Source organism: Sapajus apella, unplaced genomic scaffold (assembly GCF_009761245.1).
Source record: "Sapajus apella isolate SASKATOON/1434 unplaced genomic scaffold, GSC_monkey_1.0 scaffold237, whole genome shotgun sequence".
Classification (NCBI taxonomy): Eukaryota; Metazoa; Chordata; class Mammalia; order Primates; family Cebidae; genus Sapajus; species Sapajus apella.
Window position 1 is genome coordinate 509,223 of NW_022437177.1, and position 22,095 is coordinate 531,317.

Genomic DNA, 22,095 nt, shown 5'->3' on the forward strand with positions numbered 1-22,095 from the left:
ATACAAAAATTAGCCAGGCATGGTGGCATGCACCTGTAATCCCAGCTACCTGGGAGCCTGAGGCAGGGGAATCGCTTGAACCCGGGAGGTGGAGGTTGCAGTGGGCCAAGATCACGCCACTGCACTCCAGCCTGAGTGACAGAGCAAGACTCTGGGGGGAGAGAGAGAGAGAGAGAGCTGCCTTCTTTAAATCCTACGAATATTATTTCAAATATGCAAATATGTCATCCAATACCAGGTAAAGATAACCAAACACTGACCCCATGACAAAAATGACAGGTGTCATAATAGATACAGATACACCCAATGATCGGACACACTTAAGACAACCAGGCTTAGTATTGTTTAATAAGCACAGTCATTTAAGAATTATGAAAACAATGAAGAACCCTAAGATGAGAGAAAAAAAAAAAACTGGGTATATTAGGAGATGAGAACTGAGGTCGGGGTGGTGGGAGTGTAGTGCCACTCTGGTTTTCCTCGGTGACTCAGACCCTCGAACCTGCCCCTTAGGTGCCTTCTCAGCCCTGGTCCCTCTCCTGCTCTAACACCCACCATAGCTCCCTATGGCCCACAGGATGAAGTCCAGACCTGGGCCCTAGGAGAACCCGCCCTCAGCACGGGGGTGGGGGATGTGGATGGGGGGCACTGCGCTCACCCAGAGAGGCTGTCAGGGTCTTAGCTCAGAGACACCTCCCGGCCTTCTCCCAGCCAGGCCCTGGATCCCTGCAGTCCTCCAGCGCCCCCTGCTGGCTGTCCGTGGGACTCAGGCACAGAGGACAGCACAGAGGTATTCCCGGGAATCTGCAAAGGTATGTGAGGATCCCTCCGGGTGGCTCCGAGACCCGACAGTAGTGGGTCACTGCAGGTCCGCGCTCAGGGGCTCCACCCGTAGCCAAAGTCCATTCTCTGCGCGAAGGACCAGCTCCAACTTCCTGCGGAGCTCCGCGTGGTCCGGCAGGACGCGGAAGTGCAGCAGCATGAGCCCCAGGACCACCTTCATCTCAGCCATGCCGAACGCCTGCCCGATGCAGTCCCTGGGGTAGAGGGTGGGGACTCTGAATGTGCCCAGGACCCCCATCCCGGCCTCGTAGCGCCGGGAACCTGGCCTGGGACTCCTAACCCCACCCAGATCCAATTGAGGGCCAGAGAGAGGGACCCCGTGCCTGGGACCCCCATGTGGGCTTGCATATCCCCCAAGCTTGGCCTAGACCAGCAGAGGTAGGAATGGAGAAGTCTGAGAACACACACCCCTCGTTTTCTGGGATCTTATTCAAACCCTAGACCCCCTGAAACACATGAACCGACAACTCAGACCTTGCCACCACCTTGCCGCCCCCTCATCCCATGCCCACCTCAGAAGCCCCTTAGCCTCACCTGTTCCCTGAGGAGAAGGGAATAAAAGCTAGAGGTGACCTCTTCTGGGGGTTTTCTGAGTTGAAGCAAAAGGGCTCATAGACCTGGGGGATGGGGCAAGTTAGGGCTGATGGGTGGGGGTCTCTCAGGACACCTAGCCACCCCCATAGAAGACAGATGTAGGTGGAGTAGGTGGGGGATATCTGCTTCCCAGGCACAAGATCCCTCCCTGATCAGGCCCCAGGGATGGAGAAAGGGGCAGGGGATAGCACCTCAGGGTCCGGCCAGACTGAGGGGTTGTGATGGACCCCAGTGATGCTGATAGAGAAGATGCTCCCTGTTGGGGAGGAGGTGCAGTCAGCACAAGGTCCCTGCCACACAATGGGACCCCGGCCCTGCCCAAGGCCCTCCCCCACTGCCCAACGGTGGGCACCTTTGGGGATGACCCGGCCATCTGGGAGCACCACGTCCTGGATTGCGGCGGGAGATCAGGGGCACTGGGGGATGCAGCCGCAGGCTCTCCTTCAGGCACATGGCCAGGAAAGGCAGCTGGGCTGGGTCGTCCCTAAGGAAACACCCAACAATTATCCAGGGAGCAAACACATCCCACCTGCTGCCCAGAGAGACTGTCACACCAACTTGTAACCTCCCAGTGGATTCACCTTGCCCACTGCCTGAAAAGAGCCCATTTATCAAGATAGGGGGGTCTTTTCAGGAAAGGGCTGTTATAAGTTTTGTTTCAAAGTCAAACCAGGAACTGAATTCCTTCCCAAAGTTAGCTCAGCCTATGCCTGGGAATGAACAAGGACAGCTTAAAGGTTAGAAGCAAGATAGAGTCCGCTGGGCACGGTGGCTCACGCCTGTAATCCCAGCACTTTGGGAGGCCGAGGTGGGCAGATCACCTGAGGTCAGGAGTTCGAGACCAGCCTGACCAACATGGAGAAACCCCATCTCTACTAAAAATACAGAATTAGCCAAGCTTGGTGGTGCATGCCTGTAATCCCAGCTACTCGGGAGGCTGAAGCAGGAGAATCGCTTGAACCCAGGAAGTGGAGGTTGTGGTGAGCTGAGATCGAACCACTGCACTCCAGCCTGGGCAACTAGAGCAAAACTCCATCTCAAAATAAATAAATAAATAAATAAATAAATAAATAAATAAAATAAAAGATCCACCAGGCATGGTGGTGTGTGCCTGTGGTCCCAGCTACTCAGGAGGCTGAGGTGTGAGGATCCCTTGTGCCCAGGAGTTCAAGGCTGCAGTGAGCTATGATCATGCCAGTGCACTCCAGCCCGGGCCATAAAGTGAGAACCTATCTCTTTAAAAAATACCAAGTAAAAATAAAAGCTTGAAGAAGATAAATCAAATCTACCAGATACTATGATCTATTACAAAGGTATAGCAATAAAAATGAAACAAAATACTTTTTTTTTTTTTTTTTGAGACGGAGTTTCACTCTTGCTACCCAGGCTGGAGTGCAATGGCGCGATCTTGGCTCACCGCAACCTCCGCCTCCTAGGTTCAGGCAATTCTCCTGCCTCAGCCTCCTGAGTAGCTGGGATTACAGGCACGCGCCACCATGCCCAGCTAATTTTTTGTATTTTTAGTAGAGACGGGGTTTCACCATGTTGACCAGGATGGTCTCGATCTCTTGACCTCGTGATCCACCCGCCTCGGCCTCCCAAAGTGCTGGGATTACAGGCGTGAGCCACCGCGCCCGGCCAACAAAATACTTTTTAAAAGATAAATGAGCTGGGCATGGTGGCTCACGCCTGTAAACCCAAGACTGTGGGAGGCTGAAGCAGGCAGATTGCTTGCCCAGGAGTTTAAAACCAGCCTGGGCAAAATAGTGAGACCTTGTCTCTACAAAAAATACAAAAAATTAGCCAGGTGTGGTGGCACGCACCTGTAGTCCCAGCTACTCAGAAGGCACGAGCCCGTAGTCCCAGCTACTCAGGAGGCTGAGACAGAGGAATCGCTTGAATCTGGGAGACGGAGGTTGCAGTGAGCTGAGATCATGCCACTGCACTCCAGCCTGGAGAAAGAACAAGACTCCATCTCCAAAAAAAAAAAAAAAAAAAAAAAAAGTTAAAAGAAGATAACAGAATAGACATTTTTGTGACTTAGGAGTAAGAATTCTTAAAACCTCAAAAGCACAAAGTGGAAAATCAAAAAGGAAAAGGATAAATACACATGAAAATTAAGGGTTTTGTGTGATAAAGAACACCACGGACCAAATGAACATTCAGATTCAAAGATGTATACAATATCTAGAATACAAGGAATTCCTGCAAAATAACAAGAGAATGAACAGGTGATCCAAGAGGAAAGTAGACAAAGAATATGATCTAAGAAGTCATGGATGCTCAAATACATGAGATTTAATCCATTTATGCCTGAGGTTGCAATTTTTTGAATTTTGAAAATCAGACCTTGGCAATGACCTGGAGCAGTAGGATATGAATAACTTCTACATGCTTCGTGTTCCAATAATGGAAGACTAGGCATAAATGGGACAATAAGAAGAGGTGCTCAGGCTAGGCATGGTGTAATCCCAGCACTTTGGTAGGCCAAGGCAGGCGGATCACCTGAGATCAGGAGTTTGAGACCAGCCTGGCCAACATAGTGAAACCCTGTCTCTACTGAAAATAGAAAAAATTGTCAGGCGCAGTGGCTCACACCTGTAATCCCACCACTTTGGGAGGTCAAGGCAGATGGATCACGAGGTCAGGAGTTTGAGACTAGCCTGGCCAATATGATGAAACCCCGTCTCCACTAAAAATACAAAAAATTAGGCAGGTGTCTGTAATCCCAACTACTAGGGAGGCTGAGGAAGGAGAATTGCTTGAACCCAGGAAGCAAAGGTAGCACTGAGCTGAGATGATGCCACTGCACTCCAGCCTGGGAAGCAGAGCAAGACCCCATCTCAAAAAAAAAAAAAAAAAAAAAAAAAAAAGCAATGAACGAAATGTGCTTAGAACCGTAGATGGCTAAGAAACTCATAGTGCTACATTTCTGAAAAACATAAAACCAGCACAAAATACTTGGAATTTTAAAATACATCCACCCTAACAAAAAATTTTACAAATAAAAGAATCTGTCTCTCTAGAATCATATTGATGGGGGGGCGGCTACACACTGTAGAATCAGGATAAAGGAGAAGAAATAAGTATTGAATGGAAAAATGATGAGAACCGGCCTTGAATTAAGAAGTACACTTAACAAAACCATTGGCACTTGAGGTCCAAAAAAATAATTAATTAAAAATTTCCAGGGTATTTAGCCTGTGATAGCCAACCTGATCACAGAACTTACATGGAAAAAATAGAACTCAAGAAAAAACTGTAAGGCCGGGCGACTGTCATCCCAGCTACTCAGGAGGCTGAGGCAGAATAGTTTAAACCCAGGAGGTGGAGGTTGCAGTAAGCCAAGATCGCACCACTGCATTCTTGCCTGTAATTCCAGCACTTTGGGAGGCTGAGACTGGCGGATCACGTGAAGTCAGTCATTTAAGACCAGCCTGGCCAACATGGTAAAACCTCATCTCTACTAAAAATACAAAAATTAGCTGGGTGTGGTGGTGCATGCCTTTAACCCCAGCTACTCAGGGGGCTGAGGCAGGGGAATCGCTTGGACCCAGGAGGCAGAGATTGCACCACTGCACTCCAGCCTGGGCGACAGAGCAAGACTCTTGTCTCAAAAAAGAAAAAATTATAAAGGCAAAGTAATGAGACACAATCACCTTTATCAAATATGAAAGTATTTTTTAAAGTATATTGATGAAGACATCTTGATTCTTATGCATGACTTTATAATTAACTGGACCAGGTGCAGCTACTCATACCTGTAATCCCAGCACTTTGGGAGGCCAAGGTGGGCGGATAACTTGAGGTCAGAAATTTTCGACCAGCCTGGCCAATATGGTGAAACCCATCTCTACTAAAAATACAACAATTAGCCAGGCATGCTACTCAGGAGGCTGAGGCATGAGAATTGCTTGAACCCAGGAGGCAGAGATTGCAGTGAGCTGAAATCACACCACTGCACTCCAGCCTGGGCAACACAGTAAGACTCCATCTCAAAAAAGTAAAAAATAAAAAATAATTAAGTGAAACAGAATACAGCACAATAAATAAATTCAAATATATACATAAATTTCATTTATTGCAAATCTGCTATTATTTAAAATCATAAGACAAGTATGAAATATTCATTAAATTCTGTTGGGACAACTGGGCATTTGGAGGAAAAGGAATAGCTTCCTACATCAACTCTCATACCAACATATATTTCATAGACATAAAAGTAATTAATATTTTAAAACTAAAATATTAAATAAATATTTTTAAAATAAGCCCATTAGAGGAAAACAAACAAGAGTTTTACATTTTAATTTTAGATTATGAAAGCATTTCCCAAGCATGATTTTGCAAAACAAAAACATGGCCGGGCACGGTGGCTCATGCCTGTAATCCCAGCACTTTGGGAGGCTGAGGTGGGTGGATCACCTGAGGTCAGGAGTTCAAGACCAGGCTAGCCAACATGGCGAAACCCCATCTCTGCTAAAAATAAAAAAATTAGCTGGGTATAGTGATGAGGATACAGCTACTCAGGAGGGTGAGTATCGCTTGAAGCTGGGAAGCAGAGAATCGCTTGAACCCGGGAGGCAGAGGTTGCATTGAGCCAAGAACATGCCACAGCAATCCAGCCTGAGTGATAAAGCAAGACTCTGACTCAAAATAAAAATTTTAATTTAAGTTTAAAAATGGCATCTATAGAGGAAATAATTTGACTACAAATGAACCAAAGCCAACAATTAATTCAAAAACAATCTGAGAAAGAACTTTGCAAAACAGAAAAAAATGAACTAGTTTTCTTAATATGTAAACAGTGCTTATAAATCAATAAGAAAAAAAACTACAAAAACCCAAACTAAAAAGAACAAATTATGAAAACTCACACTGCACAGAATAAGAAATACACATGGCTGGCCAATAAGTGAAACCAATGCTCAACTTACCCATGCTTAAAGTGATGTTCATTAAAGTATTATGTTGCATCTATCAGATCGTGCCACTGTACTCCAGCCTGGGCGACAGAATAAGTCTCCAAGAAAGAAAGAGGTCGGGGGAGGGAGGGAGGGAGGGAGGGAAGGAGGAAGGAAAGGAGGGAGAATTGAATGGGTTTAATTGTAACAGTTAATAAAGGCAAAAATCCTGCAACCTTTCCATTGCTCCAGGCTGAGTATCAGACCCTGTTTCTGGGCTCTGCACCTATTCCCACTAGGTGGTAATAGCAGACTCAGCAATAAGACCTTCTCCCTTTCCCACCTGAAGAGCTAAACCAATGAGAGGGACTCAGAAATAGGACATGAGGACCTGCACACTTACCATTCAATCTCTTTAAGATCATGGCCCTTCAGGAGCACTTGCACCTCCTGTCGGCAGTGTTCCTGATATTCCGGGTGCTTTGCAAGGTTGTACAGGACCCAGGAGAGACCACTGGCTGTGATGTCATGGTCTGAGGGGCAGCCAGGTAAGCTTGGGTCTCTGGGCTGCTTTAGCACCAGAGGGTGGACAGCACCCATGCATTGAGGCCATCAGGAGGAAGCAGGGAAGGAAGATGGGATGGAGTGATCCAGGGTCTACCCACCACATCCCTGGAATGGAGAGACTCCTACCCCTAGTGACATCACACACTGGGACCCTCACCCGCAAACATGAAGGTGTCAGCCTCCACTCTTATGTCCTCATTTGACAACTCCTTTCCATTTTCATCCTGGAGACAAGACCGCTAAATTGCACCAATGATGAAGGCACCTGAGTCTAACCTAAAACAGTCCATGAAGATCCATATTCCAGGCAAGATTCCTCCCTTATCACCACCAGACCTGCCTAGCAGGACTCTCTCCTAGTCTCCTGCCTCCTGTTTGCTCCTGCTAAGACGTCTTCCACAGAGTCACCTCTGTGAAAGGTATCTGGCTTGTTCCTTCCTTCCTGAAGCACCTTCCATGGCTCCCCAGTGCCCTCTGGATCAAGTCCAAGTGCATGGATCTGACATTTGACATCAAGATCCATTCTACTTCTGAAATTGAGATCCCAGAGCAGCCCACCTTACTTGGCCTTGGCCTGCAGGAAGTCATCAACACCCTGGCTAGTGAGGGTGCAGCGACGCTCCTGGATGATGGCATCTGTGAAGTTGTGCACTATGTCACAGGTCCTGCGGAAGCGTCGCCCATTGGGAGTGTGGAAGTACAAGAAGTCCGAGTACAGGAAGATCTGCCTGTGCCGTTTCACAACGAGAGCACTGAGCTCCAAGACGGCAGCAATAGATTCACTGGGCTTCCTGCAGGGTCAGGCCAGGGCCAGGCCAGAGAGAAGCAGCAGCTTCTAAACACACATGAAAGCCTCGGAGCACCTCCCAGCCAGAATCTCAGGACCACATTCCATGCATAAAAGAGTGCCCTGCAAGCACACTTCGCTCTCTACTTCCCACTCTGTGTGAGCTGCCTCCTGCCTCCGGTCCCCAGGCCACAGCTTGGGCATCATGGGCATCTCCCCCTTTTTTACTCAACATCTACTCCTGCCTATTCTCCTTGGTTTCTCGAAAATCTACCCCATTTCCTCCACCAAGCTCAGACCCCTTCCTCTCCATGCTCTCCCTGCTTCCTGCGTCTACATAACAGTCAATCTTCCATAGAGTCAAATGTCCAAGCTCAGCACTGACCATGACCCTCATCTTCTCAAACACCTCCCATGGCTTCCTGGGAACCTTGGATAAAGTCCATATCCCTTTGCACGGCTTTTCAACATCCTTAAGTTGTAGCTATTGCTAACCCTTCCAATCTCATTTCCAAGGTGTCTTCTTGATGGCTATTGCATATGATCTGCTCATCCTAGCCTCCTTGCCTTTCCCCAAACAGTTCTACCTACCTGGAGAACTGCTCTTTCTCTCTCCCCTTCCCTGTACTTCCATGCCAACTTCTGACTCATTTTCTCTAAGAAGGCACTTCCAAATGCCCTGATCAGTCTTGTCCCCGCAACCTACTACCATGGGTCCATGGCCAAGATACCAGGTCCTGGGCAAGAACTCACTCCTGACAATTGCTGTCAAAGCCAAAGATGCATTTCTGCAGACTGTCCAAGGTCATGAGGCTGATGTGCTCAAACATGTCCAGAAGGGCACTGCCCTCTGAGGCCAGGCGCTGCCACTTGGCCTGGTCAGAGAAGGGGACAGAGCCAGAACTGAGCCCTGGCGCCCTGAGCCCCTCCCTGTCCCCAACCTCCAGGATGGACTCCCCTAGAACCAACTCCTGGACCAACTCCCCAGGTACCCATCCCCAAGGAGGATCAAGCTTGGGTGGAACAGAACCTGCTACTATTAGAACATGAAGACCCTAAGGTTGGGGATCAGGTGACCTGAATTCAAGTTCCAGCTCTGCTCCTATGCTCTATGTACCCTTGGTCAACTCACTGCCCTCTTTAGGTGCCCCCCTATCAACTCTTCGGTAATAGCCAGGACGATCTGCTTTGGGGGGGGCGTGGTGGCTCACAGCTGTAATCCCAGCACTTTGGGAGGTCGAGGTGGGCGGATCATGAGGTCAGGAGATGGAGACCATCCTGGCCAAAATGGTGAAATCCCATCTGTAAAATTATCCCCATTTTACAGATGACAAACCAAGGCCCGGGGAGGAAAAGGAACCGCACCAAAGCCACCAGCAGAGCCGGCATTTCAGACCAGATCTGCCTGAGGTCACTTCTCCTTTCCCAAGGCCCTAGCTGGGACCAGAGTTTGTGGCACTCATGTGCATGATGTTCGCGCTCTTGTTGAAAATCTTCACATAGGCCTTCAGGATGTTGAAGTGGAAGGCGGGTGTGAGCAGGCAGCGCTGGCGTCTCCAATTATCACCGCCCTTCAGCAGGAGCCCAGTCCCTAATAGAGGCAGCCAAGGGCCATGGGCAAGGGCAGCACCTTCCCCTGGCCCCAAAAGGCTGTCCCCAGCCCCATTCCTCCAGTTACTCACCCAGCTAAGGCTTCAGGAAGCCGTAGAAAGTCATATCTTTGGGTGCAACTTCAGCTAACATGAACAAGGACCATCAGGGGTCATGGAGAGGGGTAGGGGAGGGACTTCAAGTGTAGGGGGAGGCTCTCAGCCAGGGGTTTGCACTTCCACCCTCCATGCCCAGCATAGCAGAAAGAGGGTCAAGGGCAAAGGAAGAAGGGAGGATTGGGGAGGAGAGTGGGGACCAGACCAGGCTGCAGCAGTGCAGAACAGTGACATAGCCCAACATGGCACAGCATACCTTGACATAGCTCCTACATTTTCTGCAACACCTGGGCATAGCGCAACACTCTACAAAATGCCTTTCCAAGGACCTAGCACACCGTGTCTGCCCCAGTCCTCTCTGACACCTTCTGACATGGACCTGAGACATGTGGCATAGCCTGAGATGAGTTAATGTGTTCTCACATGGCCACCATATACGTGACCTGTCCTGACATGCCATGCCCAGACATGAGAGAATCTGAAATGACTTCACATGCCCCACAGATGGGCGGGCCCCAGATAGGATTTAAATCTGGTCCTATTAGTGTCCCAGATATCACCGAGGCTTGATGGAGGCTTCCTCGGTATCCTGCCACACTCCACACCGAGCATTAATGAGTGAGACCCTATCTCAAAAAAAATTTTTTTTTAAAGAAATAAGCCAGGGGGGGGTGGCTCACTCTTGTAATCCCAGCACTTTGGGAGGCTGAGCTGCGTGGATCCCTTGAGGTCAGGAGTTCGAGACCAGCCTGGCCAACATGGTGAAACCCTATCTCTACTAAAAATACAAAAATTAGCCAAGTGTAGTGGCGGGCACTTGTAGTCCCAACTACTTGGGAGGCTGAGGCAGGAGAATTGCTTGGACGCTGGAGGCAGAGCTTGCAGTGAGGACAGACGGCACTACCGCACTCCAGTCTGGGTGACAGAGCGAGACTCCATCTCAAAAAAACAAAAAGGAAAGAAAAGAAAAAACAAAGCACTAAGAGGAAGGCCTAGATATGCTGTGTGGTATATCTAGGCCTTCCTCTGTGTGGTATATCTAGGACTTCTCTCTTGAGAAGTCATCATGCCTCTCTGAGCCTCAGTTTTCTTACTCAAGAAATGCCGATGTTGCAGGGATGCTGGTAAACGGACGTCTGTAACATCTGCCTATCCAGCATCCATCGTCCTCATGCCTTCCCACTCTCAATCCAAGTGGTTGAGAGGATGCCCACTCCCTGCTCCAGAGTTGAGCATATGACCTTAAACCTATGCAACCAAGCTGCAGTAACTGGATAAGAAATTGGTCCTGTGATCCAGGCCAGGCAAATTTAGGAGAATCCTGGAACTTTTACTGGAACCACAGGGAATTTTCCACAGGGGTTGAGTTTTCTGGGACTTATCTTTACCAGCATGAGAGTGAAACTATCACAGAGGGATACAGAGCTAAGAGATGAAGACTGGCATTATTTGAAGGACTGGATCCAGCCACGCCTGAAGGCCACCCTTCCTGGACTTTACAGTCAATGCATTCTCTTTCTTTGCTTAGACCACACAGGGTTGAGTTTTCTTCACCCACAACTAAAAGAGGTTTCAGCAACCAGAGAGTGCCAGGGACCAGGCCAGAGTCACCCAGCAGGTTAGTGGCAGAGCCATGGTCTCCGCTGGATGTGCCCATTTTTCTGCTCAGCATGGCCTGTCCTAGGGTTGGAAGGACTGGAAGCAGAGGCAGGGAAGAGGCTGCAGCATAGCCTCCTGAGAGAGATACCTGGAGCCTGGAGCACAGGGGCAATGAACTTAGGGTGGATGAATCGCACAACAGGGTAGAAGGGCCCAAACCACCAGAGGTGGACATCATGGAAATAGTGGCTCAGATGCTCCAGCAACCGCATGCCATCCTCATTGCTCTGCACCTGGGGATGGACAAGGCTGACACAAGGCCGGCAGGGGGCCTCCAATGCTACCACTGCTCATTGCACCCCCCTACCCATCGCATACCCCACCCTTCTCAGCTCCTTCACCTGAAATATTGGTCTCTGCCTGTCTCTTTCTGTGTCTGTGTCTATGTGCTCCTCTGTTCCCTCACTCTCTTCCTCTCTGTGTGTCTTTCTATAGGTAGATATGTAGATGATGGATTAGTGGATGGATGGATGGATAGACAGATAGATAGATAAGCAGATGGTTGGATGGACCCACAGATAGGATGGGTGGATGCATGCATGGATAGGTAGGTAGATTGATTGATTGACTGATTGGACAGACGGACACACAGATTGGATGGATGGATACAGATGGATAGGTCAGTCAGTAGATACACAAACAGATAGATAGATGACAGATAGGATAGATGGATGGACAGATAGACACACAGATTGGATGGATGGATGGATGGGTAATAGGATAGATGGATGGATGCACAGATAGGATAGATGGATTGATAGGTAGGTAGGTAGTAGGTAGGTAGGTAAGTAGGTAGATAGGTAGATAACAGGATAGATGGATGGGTAGATGGATGGATGCACAGATAAGATGGATGGATGATTGATAGATAGACAGATGGAATAGATAGATGGATGGATGCACAGACAGAATTGATGGATGGACAGACGGACGGATGGACGGACAGACAGACAGATAGATGATAGATAGATGAGAGAAAGAGAAGGTAGGTGATATATCGATAGGTGATAAATAGGATAAATGGATAGAGATAAGAGGGACAGGTACAGATGAGAGAGATGTATGGAGTGATGGAAACGTAGATGACGGATATGATAAATGATAGAGTCACGTGCATGTATGTGTTTCTTTTACTGTTTATGTGTCCCTTTCTCTGTCTTTCTCTCCCTCTCCCCTCTCCCCCACTGTCTCTCACTGTTTCTCTCTCTGTCTCTGTATGTGTGTGCATCTCTTTTTTTCTATCTGTTTCTCCCAAGTCCAACTCTCCATCTGTCTTTCTCCCTGTCTCTCCCCACCAACACTTTACCATTCACCCCACTTACTGCTTATCCCAAATTCATAACTAATCTCAGCCCATTGAACTTTCTCTCCTAGCTCTAGGCAGGTACTCCCAGCTTTGCAGCAAGCTAGCAGGGAGCAGATGTAGACACAGCCCCTTCTCCCAAGCCTGGCTGCACCACCCCAGACCAGGCCCAATGTCTCATCCGCAAAGATAACCCTGAACTGCAGTTCATGGGTGAATGTTCTGTCTCATACTTTCATCACCCCCATACCTGTGCCCAGGCTGAAGCCAGCTGGGAAAGACTGAAGGAGATGCCCAGAAGAGATCCAGAAGGAAGTGGAAGAAAATGGGTAGAAGCCAGTCAGGAAACAAGAGCAGAGGTAGCAGGTCAGTGGGAGACGAGGGACTGGGGAATAAAAAGGCACTGTCTTAGTGTGAGCACTTTAGAAGCAAAACTTGAATTGCAGATACCAGTAAAGAGGAAAATGAGACCCAGACAGCTCTTTTTTGTTGTTTGTTTTAGATGGAGTTTTGCTCTTGTTGCCCAGGCTGGAGTATAGTGGTGCCATCTTGGCTCACTACAACCTCTGCCTCCCGGGTTCACGCAATTCCCTTGCCTCAGCCCCCCGAGTAGCTGGGATTACAGGCATGCATCACCACAACCAGCTAATTTTGTATTTTTAATAGAGATGGGGTTTCGCCATGTTGGTCAGGCTGGTCTCCAACTCCTGACCTCAGGTGATCCATCCACCTTGACCTCCCAAAGTGCTGGGATTACAGGTGTGAGACACCGCCCCCTGCTGACCCAGCTATCTCTTAAAGTGCTGTGGATAGATGGCCACCAGCAGAGCCACATTCCTCAAGACCTGCTGTGTGCGGTCCACAAGGTAGAGGCCACCTCCCCAGGAAGAGCCACAGCAGGTGCCCCCTGCAGGTTCTCGAAGTGGAACAGCCTCTGCAGTGAATAGCATAGCCCAATTCTGCAAGGTTGGAGGGAATCTCTGCTTCCTCCTGCTCCTTCTCTCTCTGGCCATTTCCAAGTTCTAAGGGTGTCTCCCAGGGCAGAGACAGAAGACCAACTCTCTGCCCACAAAGAGATTAGTCTTCACTTGAGAAGATGGATTTTCTCTTCCCAGGAGTGGTTCCAGCCCCAGGAGAAGCCACAGATTATAAAAGGTATCCTAGCACAGGCAAACCCCTAGAATTTCCTGTACATGAGTACCAGCCTAGAGACTACGTCCTCATCAAAGAATTGAAAGAAGAAAAAGCTTGAGCCAGCCTAGGGATGAAGCAGGAGGTCTTCATGGAGGGGGTTTGTAGGCAGCAATGTGGCCTCAGGACATGTCCCCAGGGTTGGTCCCCACATCTTTTCATATCCTGGCTGGGCCTCAAAGGCTCCAGTTCCTCCCATGAAGAAGCATCTGCACACTGGGAACCTTCCATTCTCAGCAACCTCCAGGGGAGTCGATGTGACTCTAACTGTCCATCAGTGAGGAGCTTCTGCACACCAGGATCTGTGCTAGTGCGTCCTGTGCACACTCCCACTGCACCCATGGACACGCCCATCACTCCTGCCATTTACAAATGAGCAGCCTGAGATCGCAATCCTCAAAGGAAAGGAGGAGATGTGTTGGATCCAGAAGAGATGTCCTCTCTTCCCTGGTACCTCAGAATGCCCCATCTATGCCTCAACCCCAGGTGCTGTAACCAGGTGCACATAAGTCATTTTCACCTTTGTGAGTCTCACTCTGTTGCCCAGGCTGGAGTGCAATGGCACAATCTCAGCTCACTGCAATCTCTGCCTCCCCAGTTCAAGCACTTCTCTGCCTCAGCCTTCTATGGCACAATGGCTACCGGGAGTGCCCTTCCTGCAGCCCAGGAAATAAAAATTGCATTGCTGAAAGATCCTTTGTCTCAGTGCTGATTTTTCTTTGTGGCACCGAGCATCCGTTTCCAACACTCCACCTCCTGGTTTCAAGCGATTCTCCTGCTTCAGCCTCCCAAGTAGCTGGGATTACAGGCGCCCGCCACCATGCCCAGCTAATTTTTGTATTTGTAGTAGAGATGGGGTTTCACCATCTTGGCCAGGCTGGTCTTGAACTCCTGACCTCATGATCCACCCACCTCGGCCTCCCAAAGTGCTGGATTACAGGAGTGAGTCACCGCGTTCACCCGCTTCCTGAATCTTTGAACAACCTGAGGTGAGGATCCAAGGCATTTGATGAGATCAGCCCAGAGAGAGGGGAAAGTGACTTGGCCAAGGTCGCATAGCAGGAAGAGCAGGAAGAGCTCCAGCTCCACCAAAACCAGTCTCCACAGCCAAGTCCTCGGGGAGGGAGGCGGAACTGCAGTATATTTATAATAAACATTCTCACTGCCTCCAGGGCAACATAGCGAGACCCTGTGTCTATAAAAAATGAAAAATAAAGAGAGAACATGGGCAACTGAGCACATCCAAATGGCCAGGAAGGAAAGCCCAACTGGCAAGAAACCAGCCCATGAACAAATAATGGGAACTAAGCCAAGGAAACACTGGAGGAAGCTGCTGGACTGGGGTATAAAGAGAACTGGAAGTCCCAAGAGGGTGTAAGATGAGAAGCAATGGGCCTGGCGCAGTGGCTCATGACTGTAATCCCAGCACTTTGGGACATCAAAGTGGGCAGATCACTTAAGGTCAGGAGTTTGAGACCAGCCTGGCCAACATGGAGAAACCTTGTCTCTACTAAAAATTTAAAAATGAGTCAGGTGTGAGAGCGGGTGTTTATAATCCCAGCTACTTGGGAGGCTGAGGTAGGAGAATCCCATGAACCTGGGAGGCAGAGGTTGCAGTGAGCCAAGATCACACCACTGCACTCCAACCTGGGTGGCAGAGTGAGATTCTGTCCACTCCCCCCCCAAAAAAAGATAAGAGGTAGTGAACAAAAAAAACTGGAAAGAGAGGGGATTTTGGTCAGGGCAGGCAACACTTGAATCAGCGGCATTGAAGGTGGTGCCCTTATGGGTGACAACCAATTCAAGGTACGGTTCTGGCAGTAGGGGCCAACACAGCATGGAGGAAAGGCCTCTGGGACGAGGCTAGGAAGAGTGGCGTGAGGAATCTCCTCCCAGGAAATTTGGCGCTTAGGGCAAAGTCCAGAAGGATCCCTTCTGAAAAGAAAAGTGGTCAACTTTTATCCAAACTGAGCAATGGGGCCCACTGACATATCTTAGGAGTGGAGGGAAATATAAGAGAAAAAAGTGTCTGAGTAAAAGGCGGGAGGGAGAAGCCAGCCACGTCTCTCCTCTGGCCAGCTGTGCCCTGTGGGTGGCGTAGGGAGAAACAGCAAATTCCTAGGCGGGGGGCAGCAGCCCAGAGAGGAGCAGACAGCAGCCTGAGGCCCACAGAGATGGGCCAGGCAGAGAGCGGGCTCTGGACTGTACCCCTGAGGAGGCCTCAAGTCTACTGGTGAGGACTGTGGACTTAGCTAAGTGCAGTGGCTCAGGCCTGTAATCCCAGCACTTTGGGAGGCCGAGATGGGAGGATCGCTTGAGGCCCCGAGTTTGGAACCACTCTGGGCAACACAGTCAGACCACGTCTCTACAAAATATAAAAGCTAGCAGGCCTGGTGGTGCACGCCTCTAGTCCCAGCTACTGAAGAGGCTGAGATGGGAGGATTGGGAGAGCCCAGGAGGTCAAGGCTGCAGTGAGCTGTGGTTGTGTGATATTGTGCTGGCCTAGAGCCAGAACCGGAGCAAAACTATTTTATAAAATGCAAAACTGTTTTTAGATAAGTTGAAATGGCTGCCCCATTCTCCTTACAATAACTACTGTCCTTGGCCTCTGTAAATAGAACTGCTAGTTTGTTCTTCAAAACTATGTAAAGCTGCTTACCTTTTCTTATCAGTAACTGCTAAAATCTGTGATGTGTAAACAAATGTATATCTTGACTTCTGTAAACCACTGAGGTGAATCACAGAATCCCCTAGCCCTTGGAATGTCCGGAGACCCCCGCCCTTGTCTCCACCCAGGAGGTGAATCACAGAATCCCCTAGCCCTTGAAATGTCCGAAACCGCCGGGCGTGGTGGCTCAAGCCTGTAATCCCAGCACTTTGGGAGGCCGAGGCGGGTGGATCACAAGGTCAAGAGATCGAGACCATCCTGGTCAACATGGTGAAACCCCGTCTCTACTAAAACTACAAAAAATTAGCTGGGCATGGTGGTGCGTGCCTGTAATCCCAGCTACTCAGGAGGCTGAGGCGGGAGAATTGCCTGAACCCAGGAGGCGGAGGTTGCGGTGAGCCGAGATCGCGCCATTGCACTCCAGCCTGGGTAACAAGAGCGAAACTCCGTCTCAAAAAAAAAAAAAAAAAAAAAAAAAAAGAAATGTCCGAAACCTTATCATCCCCATCCCCACCCCTCACCCCCACTCCCAAGGTGGTTTTTCGGGTATAAAAAATCGTGGCACCCTCCTTTTGCCACCACAGGTTGGAGAGACGTGAGTCCTCTGTGGTCGCCGGCATAATAAATGACCCTGCAATCTGGCATACATTTGTCTTGTGGTAACTTTCTACGCTCCGGTCAAATACAACAGTTGCACCCCTGCTCTCCAGCCTGGGAGACAGACTGAGACCCTGTCTCAAAAAAAAAAAAAAAAAAAAAAAAGGAGAGAGAAAAAGAAGAGAGGGAGGCTGATTAGAGTCCCGAAAGGCCCAGCCTGAATCACTGGAGGTTGCCAGGGGCTTGGTTTCAGATACCAGGAAACCATCAAGTCCACCAGGGCCAGCTCTCTGGAGCCACCCCAGCCTTGGGCAGAGCCCCTCCCTCTCCCAGACCAGGACTCTCCAGCCCAACACTTCTAGCCTGGCACCTTCTGTCAGGAGCAGCTTGTCCTGCACAACTTCCTCTTCTTTTCTCCTGGGACTTGTTTGTCCCTGGCCCCTGACCTAGAGAAGGCTGGGCTGGGCAAGCGGGGCAGCCAATCCCCAGAGACCAGAGGCCCGGCTGCCTCATCCCTGCCTGGGCAGCCAGCCAAAACCTGCAGGCGGCACCAGCTGGGTGCAGGGAGGGACCAACTCAGTGTCACAGTTCAAAGTGCTACCTGGATCTTCAGGGTTCAGTACCTCCTGCTTGAACCTGGGACCAAGGTGACTCTGGGCCCCCAAGTTTACAGCTACCCCTCCCCTTCTAAGGCCACGTAAAGCATGAAGTTTGGGATTCAGGTGTCAGGCAAGGAGGACCAGGCAGGCCAAGCCTTGCACCCAAACATCTCCCGCATGTGGGCTGGGAGGACGTCACACACCATTTCTCGGTGCACAATTAGGAGACTTCGAGAAGGGAGTCTCTGGCCTCTGACTGCACAACCTGGCAGAAGTTCAAGTCCTACGTCCAGCCAGCCCAAGGCTGGGTTGACACATGACTGCTCGGAGCAGGAACAGAGAATCTAGGCCTCGCTGAGGCTTAGCCAGGTCAGATTCTGAGGATAAACAGCAGAACTGGAAGAGTAAGCCAGGAGGCTGCGGTCATTTGTTTTGTTTTGTTAATGCAAAGCAGATTTATTAGCATGCACAGCAATGAGGATTAGGAAACTAGATAAAAAGGAACAAAGTCTTCAGCAGCAAGTGGAACTGATCAAGACCCTTGAGTAGCTGACTCTGGGATCACAACAATGGGAAGACTTACTCAGAGTAGAAAGTGGGGGCTGGGTGTGGTGGCTCACGCCCGTAACCCCAGCACTTTGGGAGGCCAAGGCAGGGGTATTGCCTGAACTCAGACGTTCAAGACCAGCCTGGGCAACGCGGTGAAACCCCATCTCTACTAAAAGTACAAAAAATTAACTGGGCGTGGTGGCATGCGCCTGTAGTCCCAGCTACTCAGGAGGCTGAGGCAGGAGGATTGCTTGAACCCAGGAGGCAGAAGTTGCAAGATGCTACCACTGCACTCCATCCTGGGTGACAGAGTGAGACTCTCAAAAAAAAAAAAAAAAAAAAAAGAAGGCGGGATGGGAGGCATGGGAGCAAGAGTGAGAGGGGCTGCCTCCTTCCTGCCTGGACAGCTGGCCAAAGCCTGCAGGCGGTACCAGCTGAGTGCAAAGAGGAACCAACTCAGTATCACAGTTTTGTTTGGTTTGGTTTGGTTTTGTTAATGCAAAGCAGATTTATTTGCATGCACAGCAATGAGGATTAGGAAACTAGATTAAAAGGAACAAAGTCTTCCCTTTGGGAGGGGAGAGCCAAGGGAGTCTGGGTGGAGTCTTCGTTCTGCCCTGTCCTTGCTCTGACTGTGGACAGTGCTGTGTCTCCTGGACTCAGTCTTCCTATCTGGGAAATGAGACGTTGGCCTTCAAGGGGGCACATCTTGTCCGGATTTTGTCCTGAAATCCCCTATTGGGCGTTCTTAGCCCTCAGGCACTAAGATGAGTGTGAGTGGGGTTTTCTGGTGTTTGTTTTTGAGATAGAGTCTCACTCTGTCGCCCAGGCTGGAATGCAGTGGCACAATCTCGGCTCGCTGCAACCTCTGCCTCCCAGGTTCAAGCGATTTTCCTGCCTCAGCCTCCCAAGAAGCTGGGATTACAGGCACCTGCCATCACGCCTGGCTAATTTTTGTAATTTTAGTACAGACAGGATTTCACCATGTTTACCAGGCTGGTCTCGAACTCCTGACCTTATGATCCGCCCACCTTGGCCTCCCAAAGTGCTGAGACTACAGGTGTGAACCACCAAGCCCAGCCCCAAGATGAGAGTAAGTTTGAAGGATGGAGCTGCTAAATGAGAAAATCAGGATAGGGATTCCTCCTGTAATTGACATAATATTGGGGAGATGCTCAAAATTTCCTTCCCCCACTAAGGGCTACCTGCATAACTGCGTAGCCCTGCCTGATCCAGCTTCAGGTCCTGGAGCTGCCAGCAAGTTGAGGTGTGAAGATTCTCCTCCTTCTCTACTGGGGTGGTTCCACCTGATCCACCCCATGGACAAGCCAGGGGCAAGGCCAGGGTCCCCTGGAGTAGGTGGGAGGCAACAGGGTAGGTGCCCAGCTAGGTCTGGGGAGGGAGGGGAAAAAGAAAAAAACAGAGATGGGCCATAACTTGCTTCAGCCACACAACGAAGTAATTAAACATTAGCACGGGTGAAAATAAATCCTGGCACATAGTAGGACTACTGTGAAGAATTGCACAGGGTAGAAGGCAGAGGCCTTCTACACTGGGGAAGTCAAGTCCAGGTGTTGTGAGATGAGCTGCTGACAGGGCCCCTCAGACGCCGGAGTGAGGAAGGAGCTTTTCTCCTCCTCAGAGTGGACTGGCACCAGGTCAGGAGCCTGGAACTGTAACTGACGCCCGGCAGGGAACGGATGCTGCTTTCGGGCCTCTGCATCCACATGGGCATTTCCCTGTGCCACTGTGTCAGAAGTTTGCTGGTATCCCAGGCAATATACAACCGCCACCTTCTGGGGCTCCCACACTGCCTCCAACAGCTGCAACATTTCCTGTTAGTGGGAAGGGAACAACACTCACTGGAGTAGGTGGGGGGGTGGAGGGGGGGATGGGGGACAGTGGGGGGCGGGGAGGATGGGGAGGGATAACTCAGGGAGAAATGCCTGATTAGGTGACTGGAGGGGGGATGGAGACAGCAAACCACCGTGGCATGTATGTACCTGTGCAACAATCCTGCAGGATGCCCAAAGTACCATAAAAAATAAATAAAGACAAAGTGTCAGGAAAAAAAAATCCTGTTGGTATTTTATTTCTTTTTTTTTTTTTTTTGGGACGGAGTTTCGCTCTTGTTGCCCAGGCTGGAGTGCAATGGCGCGATCTCGGCTCACCGCAACCTCCGCCTCCTGGGTTCAGGCAATTCTCCTGCCTCGGCCTCCTGAGTAGCTGGGATTACAGGCACGCGCCACCATGCCCAGCTGATTTTTTGTATTTTTAGTAGAGACGGGGTTTCACCATGTTGACCAGGATGGTCTCGATCTCTTGACCTCGTGATCCACCCGCCTCGGCCTCCCAAAGTGCTGGGATTACAGGTGTGAGCCACCGCGCCCGGCCTGGTAATTTATTTCTTTACCCCCAGAGTTAAGTAGGCCCTTGGCCCTTTTCCTTGTACAAGGCCTCGTGCACTTGGAGAGTGAGGAGCGCATACCGAGAATCAGTAAAGATGTTAACAATTTTTCTTTCGCTCAGTTCTAGGGCACGAATTAGGGTTCTTAACTCTGCGCGTTGTGTAGAGGTACCTCGAGGCAGTGGCTTAGCCGCTACACTTGTGTCTAGAGTTGCCACTGCATATCCAGCACCCCATTCTCCTTGGGGTCTGACAAAACTCTCCCATCCACATGCAGCTCCCAGTCTGCCTGTGCCCACGGTTGGTACTGCAGGTCCGGCCGACTGGCGTAGACTGAGTCCAGCACCCTCAGTCATGGGTCACCGGGTCCTCAGACACAGGGAGTAGCGTGGCCAGGTTTAGGGTATTACAAACTTCTATGGTTACGCTCACATTTTCCCACAACAAGCCTGGGTACTTGGTTAGCCTGGCATTTGGGGTTTTTTTTGTTTTTTGTTTTTGAGACGGAGTTTCGCTCTTGTTGCCCAGGCTGGAATGCAATGGTATGATCTCAGCTCACCACAACGTCTGCCTCCGAGGTTCAAGCAATTCTCCTGCCTCAGCCTCTCAAGTAGCTGGGATTATAGGTGCATGCCACGTCACCTGGCTAAGTTTTGGATTTTTACAAAATAAAAACACAATTAAGTGTTCCTCCAGCCACTTGCTGCCTGAAGCCCTCTCCGTCTTTCATCCGTATTAAAGAGGTAAATGAGCAACTGGTGGCAATCAGGCCAAGTGGGGTTATGTGTCTGAATGATAGTTTGTAGAAAATTAATTAAGGCCTGTGGCTTTTCTGTATATGTGGGGGTGTTGCTTTTCCAATTAAGCAAATCAGTGGCAGTGAAATGTTGGTACACAGACATCCTCATCCACCCCAGTATACCGTTGCTCTCTTAAAGGCATCTGCACCCGTCTGGGCCACAGACAGGCCACCAAGGGAGGCATTTCCTCCGGAGGTGACTTGCCTCTCTCCTCTACCCAGGGTAACCTAGGGTTTCTGGGAGGGCTGGGCAGTCGCTCTGGTGCTGTTAGCTCAGACTTCTCTTCTCCATGGGCAGGAGGAGCTGGGGGAGAGAGAGCTGCTTCCTGAGGCAAGTTGTCTTCTGGGTCTGGATTCACTAGAACCGTAGACTTCTGCCTTCTGGGACAAGTGGAGTGTGAATCTCCCTTCTCTAACTGTCCGTTTGCCACTAACACTGCTGCAGCCTACCCGCTCAGCCACTGCAGGGTTTAACACCAGCTGAAGCCAACTATCTATATAAGGGAACTGGTCTGGATGCCCTGGCTTGTCTGTAACTTGATTCCACACTTTAGAAACCAAGACCCATCTAGATTTCCCTCTGCTGGCCATCCTATTTCCAGAGCAGGCCAATCTATCTCACACAGAGTATGCAACCTCCCTGGGGTCATAGAGACCCGGTAATCACCACTACACTCCTTCTTAAAATTGTTTAACGTAGTCGCCAACGGGGTGGGTTTCCCCTGTTTCCCATCTCCCCCCTGGACGAAACACCACTCACGCCACCACGAGAAGGGAAAGGGGAATGGGGTGGACACTCGCTTTACCTGTCGTCGGCCGCCCGTCTCGCGGGAGTGTCGGACCCTTTAGCGCAGGCAGGCTGGTCCGAGGCACAGCACGGTCTGCCACCGAGCTGTATGAGGCGTGCTACGGAACCGCGGCT

The 22,095-nt window shown here is 50.1% G+C and overlaps 1 protein-coding gene across 1 annotated transcript; it reads right to left on the minus strand.

Moving 5' to 3' along the window:
* Positions 1–317: 317 nt before the first annotated feature.
* LOC116544947 (cytochrome P450 4F3-like) lies at positions 318–19,799 on the minus strand. Its single transcript, XM_032271559.1, is given in 14 exon segments — positions 318–1,037; positions 1,378–1,460; positions 1,629–1,693; positions 1,790–1,836; positions 1,838–1,921; positions 6,745–6,874; positions 7,066–7,184; positions 7,472–7,699; positions 8,449–8,564; positions 9,153–9,286; positions 9,378–9,431; positions 11,149–11,346; positions 19,173–19,274; positions 19,562–19,799. Coding segments are annotated over 14 exon segments (1,776 nt in total). The 3' UTR covers positions 318–859.
* Positions 19,800–22,095: the final 2,296 nt, after the last annotated feature.